Source organism: Triticum urartu, chromosome 3, assembly GCF_003073215.2.
Source record: "Triticum urartu cultivar G1812 chromosome 3, Tu2.1, whole genome shotgun sequence".
In the NCBI taxonomy this organism is placed as follows: Eukaryota; Viridiplantae; Streptophyta; class Magnoliopsida; order Poales; family Poaceae; genus Triticum; species Triticum urartu.
In genome coordinates this window covers 69,750,798-69,767,199 of record NC_053024.1, presented here as the reverse complement: position 1 = coordinate 69,767,199, position 16,402 = coordinate 69,750,798, and the positions used below count along the sequence as shown (strand labels likewise).

Genomic DNA, 16,402 nt, shown 5'->3' with positions numbered 1-16,402 from the left:
AATTGAGGGTCGGAGCGGCTGCCGGTGCGATCTCCTGAACACTGTCCGATGGTAGAGCTAAATCGTACTCATCGTGACCGCGTGACGCACAAGGCAGAGGCTCGAATCCGTCGAAGATCAAGTCTCCGCGGACATCGGCCGTGTAGTTTAAGCTTCCAAATCTGACCTGGTGGCCAGGGGCGTAACTTTCGATCTGCTCCAGACGGCCAAGCGAGTTGGCCCGCAGTGCGAAGCCGCCGAACACAAAGATCTGTCCGGGGAGAAAAGTCTCACCCTGGACTGCATCGCTATCGATGATAGTAGGAGCCATCAAGCCTAACGGCGACGACACAGAGGAACTCTCAATGAAAGCACCAATGTCAGTGTCAAAACCGGCGGATCTCGGGTAGGGGGTCCCGAACTGTGCGTCTAGGCGGATGGTAACAGGAGGCAGGGGACACGAAGTTTTACCCAGGTTCGGGCCCTCTTGATGGAGGTAAAACCCTACGTCCTGCTCGATTAATATTGATGATATGGGTAGTACAGGAGTAGATCTACCACAAGATCAGAGAGGCTAAACCCTAGAAGCTAGCCTATGGTATGATTGTATGTTGTCCTACGGACTAAAACCCTCTGGTTTATATAGACACCGGAGAGAGCTAGGGTTACACAAGGTCGGTTACAAAGGGGGAGATATACATATCCGTATTGCCTAGCTTGCCTTCCGCGCCAAGGAGAGTCCCATCCGGACACGAGACGAAGTCTTCAATCTTGTATCTTCATAGTCCAATAGTCCGGCCAAAGGATATAATCCGGCTGTCCGGAGACCCCCTAATCCAGGACTCCCTCAATGAACAAAGTTCAAGGAGCTCTCCCACTTCAACAATGCTTGTCTTTCTCACTTTCACTTTCCTTTTTGAAAAAGTTTTGGGTTCCCCTCTTTATTTTTGTTGTTTTTAAACTATATGAAAGCACTCAAGAGAAATAAATGACTCTCTAAAACTTCCGGGTTGTCTTCCAGGCAGCGCTTTCTTTAAAGCCATTAAGCTAGGCATATAGTGCTCAAGTAATGGATCCACCCGGATCCCAAGGTATATCAAAGCCAATTTTAATTAACAATGGTTTGTAATTTAGTAGTGAGCACAAAGTAACATATATCATGCAACAACGAAGTCTAACTCTCTTCCTATGCATCGGCATGTCATAAAATAACAATTCATGCACACAAAGTAAAGGCCAATGCATAGTATAAACAGTTTCTTGCAATTTTATCATGTGGGAAACATAGAGAGGTGGAGATATAGTTCCTCTCTCATAATAATTGCAAGTATGAGCAGCGAGCACATTCATATTATATTCATCAAAATCATCATGTGCAAACGGTATAAGGCAACCCATCAATATAATCCTTAATAAGGGCAAACTTCTCCGGTATAGTGTAGTTGGGAGAATTCAAAAAGATAACAGGACTATCATGTGTGGGTGCAATAGCAACAATTTCATGTTTAACATAAGGAACTATAGCAAATTCATCTCCATAAGCATAATTCATATTGGCATCTTGGCCACAAGCATAGCAAGCATCATCAAAAAGGGATATTTCAAGAGAATCAACGGGATCATAATAGTCATTGTAGCAATCATCCTTCGGTAAGCACGAAGGGAAATTAAACAATGTATGAGTTGAAGAGTTACTCTCATTAGAAGGTGGGCACGGGTGATCAATCCGCTCTTCCTCCTTTTGTGCTTCGCTCTCCTCCTCATCTTTTTCATCCAATGAGCTCACAGTTTCATCAATTTCTTCCTCCATAGACTCCTGCAAAATATTAGTCTCTTCTTGGACAGCGGAGACTTTCTCAATAAGTGCATTAATATCGTAATTGTATTCATAATTCTCATAACAATATTTAAGGATAGCTAAATTTTCAGGTCTATAAACCGAATCATCAAAGTCTTCAAACTCTTTAAACATAGATTCAATTTCATAAGCACCCATAAAAGCAACAAATTCTTCTATTTGTTCCACATCATAGTAATCATATATACCATTAGCATAAGAAGCTAAGGTTTTATTATCATTAAATTCGCATAAAAATGGAAGGTGTGGAGCCTTCATCCTAGAGCAACAAGTATAATCATATCTCAAGCATAGTTGCCTAGCATACCAATTCAATATATGAATTTGATCCCATAATAGTTTCCCTTTTTGTGTCAAGCGGTAATCCCTAAAGTATTCACATTGATCCAACGTTACTCCCATTACATAATTGAATGGGGTTTTCTTAGGATTATTAAAGTAGTACATAATATCTTTCACATAACCAACATCGACAGTTTTAGGAGGTTCCCCATCTCCATGAGCAGAAAGTACACCTAATTTTTTTGGTATTTCGTGTTCCATATCCATAACTAAAGATAAAGAACAACTAAGAACATCAAATAAAAATTACTTAGTGATAAAGCAAACAAGCACACACGAGAATATTCACCCCACGCTATTGCTCCCCGGCAACGGCGCCAGAAAAAGGTCTTGATAACCCACAAGTATAGGGGATCAATTGTAGCCTCTTTCGATAAGTAAGAGTGTCGAACCCAACGAGGAGCTAAAGGAAGAACAAATATTCCCTCAAGTTCTATCGACCACCGATACAACTCTACGCACGCTTGACGTTCGCTTTACCTAGAACAAGTATGAAACTAGAAGTACTTTGTAGGCATTGTTGGATAGGTTTGCAAGATAATAAAGAGCAAGTAAATAAAAAGTAGGGGCTGTTTAGATAAAGACACAACTAAGTTAGGTTTAGTAAAGAGATTGTTGTTACAAGAAAGTTATTTGTCCCTAGGCAATCGGTAACTAGACCGGTAATCATTATTGCAATTTTATAAACAGACTGGGTGGGCGGTAGTACCGCTCGTTCCAGACTGGGTGGGTCCTCTTCTTCCTTCTCTTACATGCTTCTCTCGCGGATGGTGTAGTTGTACACTTGTGCTCGCACTCCTCCTCCTCATCCATGGTGTTCTAACAATGCCTATGCAAGCACACAAGAGGAGTGTCAAGTAGTATACCATCCTCGAAGGGGTCAAGTGAACACGCATAAAGGAGATGATTCACCTTTATGTATGTGAAGTAGATGTCGCATGTGTCACTTGCTGAACGGACTCTTAACATGGTGATGTCCATAGGATGCTCCGCATCAGAAGTGGCAAGAGCCTAATCTTGGGGATGCCCAAGGCACCCCAAGGTAAATTCAAGGACAACCAAAAGCCTAAGCTTGGGTATGCCCCAGAAGGCATCCCCTCTTTCGTCTTCTTCCATCGGTAACTTTACTTGAGGCTATATTTTTATTCACCACATGATATGTGTTTTGCTTGGAGCGTCTTGTATGATTTGAGTCTTTGCCTTTTAGTTTACCACAATCATACTTTCTGTACACACCTTTTGGGATAGACACACATGAATTGGAATTTATTAGAATACTCTATGTGCTACACTTATATCTTTTGAGCTAGATAATTTTGCTCTAGTGCTTCACTTATATCTTTTGGAGCACGGTGGTGGTTTTATTTTATAAAAATTATTGATCTCTCATGCTTCACTTATATTATTTTGAGAGTCCTTTAGAACAGCATGGTAATTTTCTTTGGTTATAAAATTGGTCCTAATATAATAGGCATCCAGGATTGGTATAATAAAAACTATCATAAAAAGTGCATTGAATACTATGAGAAGTTGGATGCTTGATAATTGTTTTGGGATATGAAGATGGTGATATTAAAGTGTGCTAGTTGAGTAGTTGTGAATTTGAGAAATACTTGTGTTGAAGATTGCAAGTCCCGTGGCATGCACGTATGGTAACTGTTGTGTAACAAATTTGAAACATGAGGTGTTCTTTGATTGTCTTCCTTATGAGTGGCGGTCGGGGATGAGCAATGGTCTTTTTCTACCAATATATCCCCCTAGGAGCATGCGCGTAATGCTTGGTTTTTGATGACTTGTAGATTTTTGCAATAAGTATGTGAGTTCTTTATGACTAATGTTGAGTCCATGGATTATACGCACTCTCACCTTTCCATCATTGCTAGCCTCTTCGGTACCGTGCATTGCCCTTTCTCACCTTGAGAGTTGGTGCAAACTTCGCCAGTGCATCCAAACCCCATGATATGATACGCTCTATCACATATAAACCTCCTTATATCTTCCTCAAATCAGCGACCATACCTACCTATTATGGCATTTTCATAGCCATTCCGAGATATATTGCCATGCAACTTTCCACTATTTCATTCATGACATGCTTCATCATTGTCATATTGCTTTTCATGATCATGTAGTTGACATCGTATTTGTGGCAAAGCCACCATGCATAATTTATCATACATGTCACTCTTGATTCATTGACCTTCCCGATACACCGCCGGAGGCATTCATATAGAGTCATATTTTGTTCTAGTATTGAGTTGTAAATAAATAGAAGTGTGATGATCATCATTAATAGAGCATTGTCCCAAATAAAAAAGAGAAAGGCCAAAAAAAGAAAGGCCCAAAAAAGAAAAAAGAAAAATAAAAAGGGACAATGCTACTATCCTCTTTTTCCACACTTGTGCTTCAAAGTAGCACCATGATCTTTATGATATAGAGTCTCTTGTTTTGTCACTTTCATATACTAGTGGGAATTTTTCACTATAGAAATTGGCTTGTATATTCCAACAATGGGATTCCTCAAATGCCCTAGGTCTTCGTGAGAAAGCAAGTTGGATGCACACCCACTTAGTTTCTTTTGTTGAGCTTTCATACATTTATAGCTCTAGTGCATCCGTTGCATGGCAATCCCTACTCCTTGCATTGACATCAATTAACGGGAATCTCCCTAGCCCGTTGATTAGCCTCGTCAATGTGAGACTTTATCCTTTTTTGTCTTCTCCACATAACCCCCATCATATTATTCTATTCCACCCATAGTGCTATATCCATGGCTCACGCTCATGTATTGCGTGAAAGTTGAAAAAAGTTTGAGATTACTAAAGTATGAAACAATTGCTTGGCTTGTCATCGATGTTGTGCATAATGAGAGCATTCTTGTGTGACGAAAATGGAGCATGACCAAACTATATGATTTTGTAGGGATGAACTTTCTTTTGCCATGTTATTTTGAGAAGACATGATTGCTTAGTTAGTATGCTTGAAGTATTATTATTTTTATGTCAATATTAAACTTTTGTCTTGAATCTTTCGGATCTGAATATTCATGCCACAATAAAGAAAATTACATTGAGAATTATGCTAGGTAGCATTCCACATCAAAAATTCAGTTTTTATCATTTACCTACTCGAGGACGAGCAGGAATTAAGCTTGGGGATGCTTGATACATCTCCAACGTATCTATAATTTTTGATTGTTCCATGCTATTATATTATATGTTTTGGATGTTTAATGGGCTTTATTATACACTTTTATATTATTTTGGGGACTAACCTACTAACCCAATGCCCAGTGCAAATTGTTGTTTTTTTCCTATTTCAGTGTTTCGCGAAAAAGGAATATCAAACGGAATCCAAATGGAATGAAACCTTCAGGAGAGTTATTTCTAGAACAAACGTGATCCAGGGGACTTGGAGTAGAAGTCAAGAAAGAAACAAGGTGGCCACGAGGCAGGGAGGTGTGCTTACCCCCCTGGGCGCGTCCCCCACCCTCGTGGGCCCCTCGCAGCTCCACCGACCTACTTCTTCCTCCTATATATATATCCATATACCCCGAAAACATCCAGGAGCACCACGAAACCCTATTTCCACCGCCGCAACCTTCTGTACCCAAGAGATCCCATCTTGGGGCCTTTTCCAAAGCTCCGCCGGAGGGGGAATCAATCACGGAGGGCTTCTACATCGACACCATAGCCTCTCCGATGATGTGTGAGTAGTTTACCACAGACCTTCGGGTCCATAGTTATTAGCTAGATGGCTTCTCTCTCTTTGGATCTCAATACAATGTTCTCCTCGATCTTCTTGGAGATCTATTCGATGTAACTCTTTTTGCGGTGTGTTTGTCGAGATCCGATGAATTGTGGGTTTATGATCAAGTTTATCTATGAACAATATTTGATTCTTCTCTGAAATCTTTTATGTATGATTGGTTATCTTTGCAAGTCTCTTCGAATTATTAGTTTGGTTTGGCCTACTAGATTGATCTTTCTTGCAATGGGAGAAGTGCTTAGCTTTGGGTTCAATCTTGCAGTGTCCTTTCCCAGTGACAGCAGGGGCAGCAAGGCACATATTGTATTGTTGCCATCGAGGATAAAAAGATGGGGTTTATATCATATTGCTTGAGTTGATCCCTCTACATCATGTCATCTTGCCTAATGCATTACTCTGTTCTTATGAACTTAATACTCTAGATGCATGCTAGATAGCGGTCGATGTGTGGAGTAATAGTAGTAGATGCAGAATCGTTTTGGTCTACTTGTCGCGGACGTGATGCCTATATATATGATCATGCCTAGATATTCTCATAATTATGCACTTTTCTATCAATTGCTCCACAGTAATTTGTTCACCACTGTAATACTTATGCTATCTTGAGAGAAGCCACTAGTGAAACCTATGGCCCCCGGGTCTATCTTTTATCATATAAGTTTCCAATCTATTTTTAATTTGCAATCTTTACTTTCAATCTATATCATAAAAATACCAAAAATATTTATCTTATTATCTCTATCAGATCTCATTGTCGTAAGTGACCGTGAAGGGATTGACAACCCCTTTATCGCGTTGGTTGCGGGGTTCTTATTTGTTTGTGTAGGTACGAGGGACTTGCGTGTAGTCTCCTGCTGGATTGATACCTTGGTTCTCAAAAACTGAGGGAAATACTTACGCTACTTTGTTGCATCACCCTTTCCTCTTCAAGGGAAAACCAACGCAGTGCTCAATAGGTAGCGAAGGGCGATCCGCAACCTTCCACGGGATCTTACCGCGTGATCAACAGAGTATGGAAGCGTGCACTGGCCGAACGAAGCTCCGATACCAACTGTGATGGCCATGGATCGATCGGATCTAGTAGAGGAGGGGTAGGTGAGGTAGAGGTAAGCTTGGGGAAGGACACATGGAAAACAAAATCTTAATTCATTTCTTTGATTCCTCTTACCTAGTGTCGCCCACGGTTTATACCCCACTGTTACAGCTCAACCTCACGCACTCTACACCACACGCACACCTACCCAACCACATCGGGCTTACCGACAAAGAGCTGACTCTTCTTCGCCCTCGTGGCTCACTCTCAGCCATCTTCTTCACTATTCTTTCTAGGACTCGCCGATACGCTGCCACGGCAGCTGTTTTGCTCTGCCATGACACTTGTCTCAGTTTTGCTGGCATGGTAGCCTTTTCATCTTTCTCTGCCATGTCAGCATGTTTTGACTGTCTTGACAATTTCTCGTGTCAGGGCCATGTTGATACTGACATGACGGAGCGAGGGAAGAAGCAAAACGTGTCATACGGGCGGAGAGCACGGTGGCCGAATAGAGAAACGACCGACGCTCAGAGCATCTATAGTCGAGCGCCTCAAACCCGACTCATACGCCTGGGCGGGCCACCCGATCACTGTCCGTTCGGAAAATTTTGACCCAAATGGGCGCCTCAAACGGGCCTCAAATGCCCGGGCTGACCGACACCCCTCATATCCAGCCCAAATATGGGGCGGATATGGGGGCGCCCGGGCACGACCACCACGTCGGACCCGACAGCCCGACCCTATCCCAAATTACACCAAATCCACCCCGAAGACCAGCCAGATCCATTTGCTATCTCCTCTCTTCTTCCTCCTCCGCATCCATTCCTAGCCTCTGCGCCGCCAGCTCCGACAGAGCAGTCCTCTCTCCCATCCTTGCCGCGAGGGACGTCGGCGGCGGCCCGGATGCCACTGTGATACGTCCGACAACTCTCTGGCTCCGCCTTGTGCTTGATGTGTTCGACACATTGTCCGACCGGTTTTTTCTGATTTTGCTAGGGAAAACAATGGATTTCGATGCTCCGTCCGACGAGGAGTATGGACCGACAGAGCTTGACCAAATGATTCAAGATGAGTTCTTCGATTCTTTGGATTCGAACAAAGAAGTGGACATGGTCATGCTCATGAGCATGCAAGAGAAAATAGACCGGTAGGTGGAGCATATTCTCAACTTCAAGGGCTCAATCAAAGGCAGAAGAGTGATCAACCGAGACATGGTGTTCGGAGCAAAGCTACTGCACAGGGACTACTTTGCTCCCAAACCTACTTTCCTGAATGATCCATAGTTTCGTCGCTGTTTTGGCATGCGGAAACCATTGTTTTTGCGCATTGTGGAGGGAGTGGAGGCACACGACAACTACTTCAAGCTCACAAGGGATTGCTATGGACAACTCTCTTTCTATGCCAAGCAGAAGTGCATGGCTACTCTAAGGATGGTTGCACTTGGTACTGCTGCAGATGTCGTCCGTGAGATGGTTAGGATGGGGGAGAGCACATGCTTGAAGACTACTATCAAGTTTGCCCGCGCCGTGGTGGAGGTGTTTGGACCTGAGTATCTCAGAGAACCAAATGTGCATAACACAGAGAAGTTGTTGGCTATTGGAGAGGCAATGGGGTTTCCAGGAATGCTCGGATCAATTGATTGCATACATTGGCAATTGAAGAACTGCCCCAAAGTTTTGCGGGGAATGTATCAAGGTCACACCAGAGAGGCCACCATCATACTAGAAGCGGTGACATCACATGACTTATGGATTGGCATGCTTTCTTTGGAATGTCAGGTTCTCACAACAACATCAACGTGCTTCAACAATCTCCAGTGTTCATGAGGCTTTGCAATGGGGAATCACCTCCGTGGAACTACACTGTCAACGGCTGAGAGTACAACATGGGATACTATCTTGTCGACGGTATCTATCCTCAGTGGGCGACGTTTGTGAAGACCATATCCGAACTGCATGACAATAAACAGAGCCACTTTGCAACAATGCAGGAAGCGACTAGGAAGGATGCGGAGAGGGCATTTGGTGTGCTTCAAGCTCGTTGAGAAATTGTGCGGAGCGCTGCAATGATATGGGAATCATAAACTTTGTGGAAGCTGACGACACATTGTGTTATTTTGCACAATATGATTGTCGAGGATGAGGGTGATGGTGTAGCCTAAACCCATGATTTCGAGGCACCTGGAGAACAAGTTGAAATCTTGGAAGATCAAGATGCAGCTCAATTTATGAAGTTTCTGCAGATGCATCAGAATCTTCGAGATCATCAGGTGCACATGCAGCTACTCAATGATCTTGTGGAGCACATGTGAACCCATAATGGCAACCAATGAGGTAATACTTGAGTTGTGCACTTTAAATAAATTTTATGTACAGGCTATCTATACTCCGTACCAATATTTGGTATTTACGTGCGACATTGTCTTTTATGATCGACGTGCACAGATTTGCATGGATTTGAGATATGTGGATTTTTTTTTTGAAAAAACGAGGATAATCCCGGCCTCTGCATCAGAATGATGCATGCGGCCATGTATTATTAAAAATGCAAAATCCAGCAGCCAAACAAACTCGACTCGGAAATAAGATGAAAAACACCCTAAGGACGAATACCTTGCGACAGTAACTTCTCCAGATAGCCACTAACCCTATGTTACAAGACACAACAGCGATAAAAATACACAACTCCTAGGCTACGCCTTCAAGAAGGAATCACCACACGTGCGTTGATGATGGTGAGTCCATCACAAGGTTGAACTCCGGATTCTCATCCCCAAAGGCAAGCTTCAATCCACCACCTTCAACAAAGACACGACACAGGCGCGCGATGACATAGCCCGATCTGAGATCTTGTGTTTTCACCGGAGTGCATAAAATCATCGTTGAAGCCTCCTATACCATCCGCCCTTATCAGTCTACCGACACCTCAATAGCTGGATACCTCTAGAAAAGACAACGGAAGATAAGGACGTCCCATCCCACCTGCCTCCCGCTACTGCCGCACCACCTTCAATCCAACAATAACACGCTAAACATGAGCCCTCCACCAGAGCCACCGTGCATCACCTGCCGATAGCAAGCATGACTTGACGTCTCCACATAAGATGTCGTGCGTAACATCCACCGGTAGCGCATCGACCGGTGGCTTCGCCTGCCGCCAACAGGCACTGCCTGACAACTCTAAAAGAATCACATGTGTCACCTGCCGAGTCGCATCGAATCCAATATGTTGATGAAGGGGACGTCCTATACGCCACTAGCCTCAGAAGGCCATCACCACCTTGAGATCCAGACTCCGAGCCGCCCACACGACCCCGGAGTCCGCTGCCGTTGATGAAGAGGGGACGCCGCCCCGATTCCGGGTGCTACAAGGAGCACCCGCCATCGCGCCAGCCACTATCGTCATTCATACAACGCCAACTGTCGTCGGAATCCCACATCAAGCGCCGTCGATGCCGGAGGAAGCTCTGACCGCCACGCATGTCCTGTGGCGAGCACAAAAACGAGATCCCAAGATCCGCCGCCACAAGGACCCACCACCTGGCCCTTCAGCCGCGACGAAGGGGACGCCACCACCACTATGGCCGGATCCGGGCCAGCCGTCGCCTTCGCCATCACCAAGAACGGATCCGGGGCGGACGTCACCGCCGCCACCGCCACCGGCCACGCCCAGCCTAACTCCACCCGCGCCGCCGTGCCTTGGATCAACATGACTCCATCCCTGAAGCCGTCGTCCCGCGCCGCACGGCATCGAGCGAGGAGAGGAGAGATCCCCGCCGCCGCCTACGCCAACTAGATCGGCGACTGCGAGGGAGGGAGCTGGAGGAGGCCTAGCCCCGGCCGCGGCTAGGGTTTGCCCCCTCGGTTGCTCGCGGGAGCGACGCGAGGGGGTGCGCCTTTTGCGGTGATTTACATGCGTAATATAGACACCTGTAAAATTAATAGGTGCGGCAGGGAAACGGTTACTTGGTTGAGATATGTGGATGTCGGGAGAAAAATATAAGGACCTGTCTGGATGCGTCCGCGAATGTGCTCGGACGCGTCCGCTGATGTATAGGGAGTCGGATTTGCCAAGTCCAATTATAGATGCTCTCGTGAAGAGCCGGAAGAACACGGTGGAGATGGGAGCGATATGGCTTGCATCCCGAATGATGAAGCCAAGGCGAACACGAAGATGATTGCCGGCCCTTTTGGGATTCCCTTTGACCCGTCCTCTTTGAGTGAACGAAAGACCAAGGAAAATTCGCTGCCATCATACGCGACCCACCCATCCATCCACCCCACATGCGATTAGATTCGGATGACATCAATCAACACCAACAAAAGCATATAAAGTGCTCAAAGGCAGACCACACCAACGCACAACGAAAAATAAATAGAAGTCCATACAGAGAGGAATCGCGCATTGTTTTTTCCTGGTCCAGAGACCCAGGCCGCCCGCAGCCACCAGAGATCGCCTCCGCTTTCGTGCCCCTCGCAAACCTCCTTCCAAATTCCACCAACCTCGAGCCTCCGCCCCTATATATCGCCCCCCGGCGCCAATTCGGCGATCCACCAGCCACCTCTGACTCTGAGCGCATCCAACAAAGGAGTCGCGTCACAGTCTACGCTAGCGGCCACGAATCGGGGCGGCGGCGCGCTGCGAGAAAGAGCGGAGCAGGCAGCCGCAGGGGATCAGGCTGGTGGTGGGGAAAGCGTAGCGGCGGCGGCATGGAGAGCTCGACCTCGAGGACGAGCCTGAATTGCATCAGCCTGGCGGACCCCGACATCCAGAGATCGGTCGCGCTCCTCAAGCAGGTTCGTTTCTTGATAATCGAAAAGAATTTTTGTTCCATGGGCGCATGAACAGCGGAAAGCTGGTTAGCTTTCTTTCTCCAGAAAAAAGTCGGCCACGGCTCAATTATGTGCCACCTTTTTTGGGGTTATTTAGCTGTATGCGGAGTTTATTTCGTACAAGCATGCTCGTCAATTTTCTAAAGAGAAAGCCTGTAAGATGGTGGGAAAGTGCTGGTTCACGAGGCAGGTTAGCGAGGCTGGGTTGCAATCATTATAGAAGAGGAAGACAAAAGTGGTTACAGTTGGTGCATAAAAGTTCAGCAAAAAGCAATGAACTCGGCCTCTGCTTATTTCAGTAGTATAGTTATTATTTATTAAACACACTAGTAGTATTGAATGGTACTTACTCTGTGAAGAAATATAAGAGCGTTTAGATCACTACTTTAGATCACTAACACACTAGAAATATAAGAGCGTTTAGATCACCACTTTAGTGATCTAAACGCTCTTATATTTCTTTACGGAGGGAGTACTTGTCATTTGCCAGTTGTTGCTTTGACCTCGTACATGGTCTGTGTAGAGCATTCTGTGTTCAGAAAACAAGGATCGTTAAGAGGTAGTGACCGAGAGTGACGCCATCTTACAGTTTGTTAAGGTTTATTGTGTTTCAAGAAAAGTGCAATTTTGTCAAGGATCGTTAAGGGGTAGTGACCGAGAGTGACGCCATCTTACAGTTTGTTAAGGTTTATTGTGTTTCAAGAAAAGTGCAATTTTGTCCCCAAGGACGTGGACGGCATTTAAATTTCTATTTATTGTATTGAGTGGAATCTTAGAAATGTGCAGGGGGGAGGCTTGCCTCATATAATCCTTCCCCTAGACCCCACCCTGCTGGTGTGGGAGCTTCTAGCACGGGGTCTGTTCTTTTAGGTGGAGTCTTAGAAATACATATGCAAACTATTTGCAGTAGCCAACATTTTCAAATAGAATCCTGATTATGCGAGCCTTGACATCTTGCATATATTCTGAAAAGGGACATGTGTGCTTGTTATTTTGAGAAGATGTCAACTGTAAGACATCAGTTCAGTCAGTATTACTGAATTTCTAGTTCCTAGAAGTAGATAGCTAAAGTAATCCATGCAGTAAAGATTTCATTTTGGGAATAATAATTTTCTACTTGTATGGTCAATTAATTTCCAATACCATTTTATATGTGCCATGTTTTCTTGCCGCTTACTCCCTTAAATAGCTAAGTTTACTCACCATCCTCTAAAATTCCAGCCATTGCAAACTATGGGCTTGCTCCATTATTGCATTGCATATCAGGCAGCAAGAAATGGACCACTAAGAATGCCATGATGCAACCTTCTTTTATATTTAAGTACTGAAAACATGGTTAATGTGCTGGAAGCTCTGTTTCTTCTAATAGTTTTGGACCATATTGTTCCGTAAACAAATGCTCCGTATTTTTTTCTTAGGCATGCTTGGATTCAGGCTTCTTCTATGTGCTGGATCATGGGATAAGCCAGGAATTCATGGACGAGGTTTTTGCCGAAAGTAAGAAGTTCTTTGAACTTCCGAACAGTGAGAAAATGAAGCTTCTCCGAAATGAGAAGAATCGAGGGTATACACCTATGCTAGATGAGATTCTTGATCCAGAAAACCAAGTGAATGGTACAGTATCGACTTCCACATGTGTTGCTACTTGCTACACTTAAGCTCACCTTTCTTGAGTCACCAGCATCATACAAGCAAACATCACTGCAAGAGGGGTTTCTTACAATTGACACTTATGTCCCCTCTTTAGGTGACTACAAGGAAGGGTATTATATTGGTGTTGAGGTACCTGCAGATGACCCACAGTCAAATAAGCCATTTTATGGTCCAAACCAGTGGCCTTCCGAAGGTAATTTATCTCTGTTGTCAAGTACTTTTTTTTACTAAAGCACCTCTTCCGAAAACTGAATAATCAATCAATAGCAAGACATCTGCAATTATGCTTGTAGCTAGTAATATGCTAATGGACTGTGGGTTCTATTAACATTGTACCGTTGGTGTTTGGCACCTAAAAGTAACTCTTACATGGTCCTTTTTACTTACTTCACATGTAATTCTCTTATTGCTCTCACAGAAGTTTTGCCCAAATGGAGGGAGGTGATGGAGCAATATCACAGGGAAGCATTGTAAGTAGAAACCTAATTTATATTGCTTGGTTTTAAATTTAACATTTCAAAGTGGTAAATGATTATCCATAAAGTTGGAACTGACTGAATGTGAATGAGTAAGTAGCATGCATGAGTCATGTAAACCTGTGTTTGCAGTCAAAGAAAATAGCTTCCAAGTATTCATGCAAATGCCCTTTTTGGATTTTTGTTGTAGCCTCTAGTGAATGAGGTTTTATTTATTGGATCAGAGGTGAACTCTATTCTTAGTTGGCCTGCTTTCTATTGGTTTCAGGAGAGTGGCCAAATCAGTTGCAAGGATCATTGCTCTTGCTTTGAACCTAGATGCGGACTTCTTTGATAGACCTGAAATGCTTGGCGATTCGATAGCCACATTAAGGCTCCTGCACTATGAAGGTGGACAAAAAACAGGTCATGCCTTCATGTCAAATGATATTTATCCAGCATGAATCATGATGAATTCTTCCATTTGATGTTATTTTTGTCATCAGGTCAAGTGTCGAATCCTTCTAAGGGAGTTTATGGAGCTGGTGCACATTCGGATTATGGCCTGATCACTCTCTTAGCAACTGATGATGTAGTTGGTCTCCAAGTAAAGCATCTTGAAACATGGCCTTTTCTTGTATTTGTTTTTACATTTTCTTAACTGGGATTTGCCATCCGAATTCTGCAGATATGCAAGGACAGGAATGCTCAGCCTCAAGTATGGGAATATGTAGCTCCTGTGAAAGGGTTAGCCTGTTAACCTGATTAGATTTATGTCTCGTTCTTGATTGATGGTAACGGCGTGAAATTTACCTGTTAATCATAAGTTAAAAACCCTCACTCTTTTGGTCTTTGTTTCGCAGCGGCTTTATTGTCAATCTTGGTGATATGCTCGAACGCTGGAGTAACTCCATTTTCAGGTTTGTGAATCTATGTCAGTGTATTCTTAGTTCATATTGTCATTTCAATATTGTGCTTGCAGATCAAACTGTGTATTCAGGGTAACTTGGATGACATAAATGGCTTTTGTGGTTTGGTTATTATTTTTATACTTACTTACGATACAATAATCATTTTCACAATTGTAGGTCCACTTTACATCGAGTGGTCCTTGATGGACAAGAGCGTTACTCCGTAAGTTTGTTCTCTTGTGTAAATATGTGAAAATCATCTATATCCGTGTGTGTGTGACAAACGCTGTACCAGTGAAAGCAAGTACTAGTTGACCTACTGTGTCATCTTTGTTCATGCAATTAATAACATAAAGCTCCTTTTAAAAAAAATTATATATGCTCCAAGACAAACCCAGAATTATACCATAAAAAGGTTGATTTTAATCGTGCTGTTTCTTTCTTTCTTGTAACAGATTGCCTTTTTCGTGGAACCAAGCCACGACTGCGTAGTCGAGTGCCTGCCAACCTGCAAATCCGAGACGAATCCTCCAAAGTAAGTTTTAAATCCTACTACCAACAATGACTAAAGTTGATCACTTATCCATCTCATCAGCCATGACATACACACAAAGCCTAAACTTTTGCGATCTCGCTGTCTGATCAGGTTCCCCCCAATCACTTGCTCGGCGTACCTATCTCAGCGCTACAAGGACACGCACGCAGATCTGAGCACTTACAGCGACGGCAAAGCCTGAAAGAAGAAGCTCTGGTTTTTGCCCTGTCCCCCTTTTTTTGCCTTCCCATCTATCTAGTATGACGTGTAATGTTGCAAGTGGCAATAAGAATGCCCTTAGGATGGAGGATGGTAATGTTGTACTGCTAATGTGCTAATATCAGTGTAACCATAGCTGTGGAGATGTCATTCATTGTTCATGTGGACATGAACAATGGTTGCCTTCTTTCTGAATGTGTACAAGTTCCGAAGTTTATTGCTCACCGTGGCCTTGTCTTTCTGAGTTTTTGGGATGATAATCTGGGCGTCTACATCAGCATCATACCTCTCTTTCTGAGTTTCTGGGATGATAATCTTGGCGTCTACATCAGCATTATACCATACCATTTTTGTGAAGATGTCGTACTACTGAGGGTATGTCAGAAATCAACACAGATCGTCCGAGTGTGCGGACACACCCAACACTCGGTAGGCACGGCAGGGTTTTCCTTCCCGTGTGGCTTTGGACGGTGATGCCCGTGGTGCAAGTTGTACTTTTCAGCAAACTGAAAAATGTACTTTTCTAAATGGATGAAGTCTTAAAGAATATCTAGAAAGAGCAGCTAGTTGACGAGCGCTCCTTCAGGAGCCTCACAACGATTAGCGTCACTTGACGCACTCTCCGCCGTCGCCACATGTCGCGTTCTAGACGCTTTCTTCGGATTTTGTTTTTTCTTGCACGCGTTTTCGGCTTTTTAAATAGTTTCTCCCAGGTTTTTTCGACGAGTTGGTTTTCATCAGTCTTAGCTTTTGAAAAAAAATGCGCGAAGAAATGCATTTTCTTTTTCTTTTCTTCCGCAAGAGGCACGGTTTGCTT

General features: G+C 43.9%; 1 protein-coding gene across 2 annotated transcripts; it reads left to right on the top strand.

Moving 5' to 3' along the window:
- The first annotated feature begins 11,369 nt into the window (after positions 1 to 11,369).
- LOC125542921 (2-oxoglutarate-Fe(II) type oxidoreductase hxnY) lies at positions 11,370 to 15,809 on the top strand. Of its 2 annotated transcripts, none has more exons than XM_048706145.1 (11): positions 11,370 to 11,776; positions 13,231 to 13,426; positions 13,560 to 13,658; positions 13,884 to 13,935; positions 14,210 to 14,331; positions 14,427 to 14,527; positions 14,609 to 14,667; positions 14,784 to 14,840; positions 15,009 to 15,054; positions 15,287 to 15,366; positions 15,478 to 15,809. In XM_048706145.1, exons 1-11 carry the CDS (start codon positions 11,690 to 11,692, stop codon positions 15,566 to 15,568), a joined length of 990 nt encoding a protein of 329 aa, XP_048562102.1. In that variant the 5' UTR covers positions 11,370 to 11,689; the 3' UTR covers positions 15,569 to 15,809. The 2 variants fall into 2 exon arrangements, with proteins under 2 accessions (XP_048562102.1, XP_048562101.1); XM_048706144.1 differs by having other exon boundaries at positions 11,371 to 11,776; positions 14,210 to 14,346.
- Positions 15,810 to 16,402: the final 593 nt, after the last annotated feature.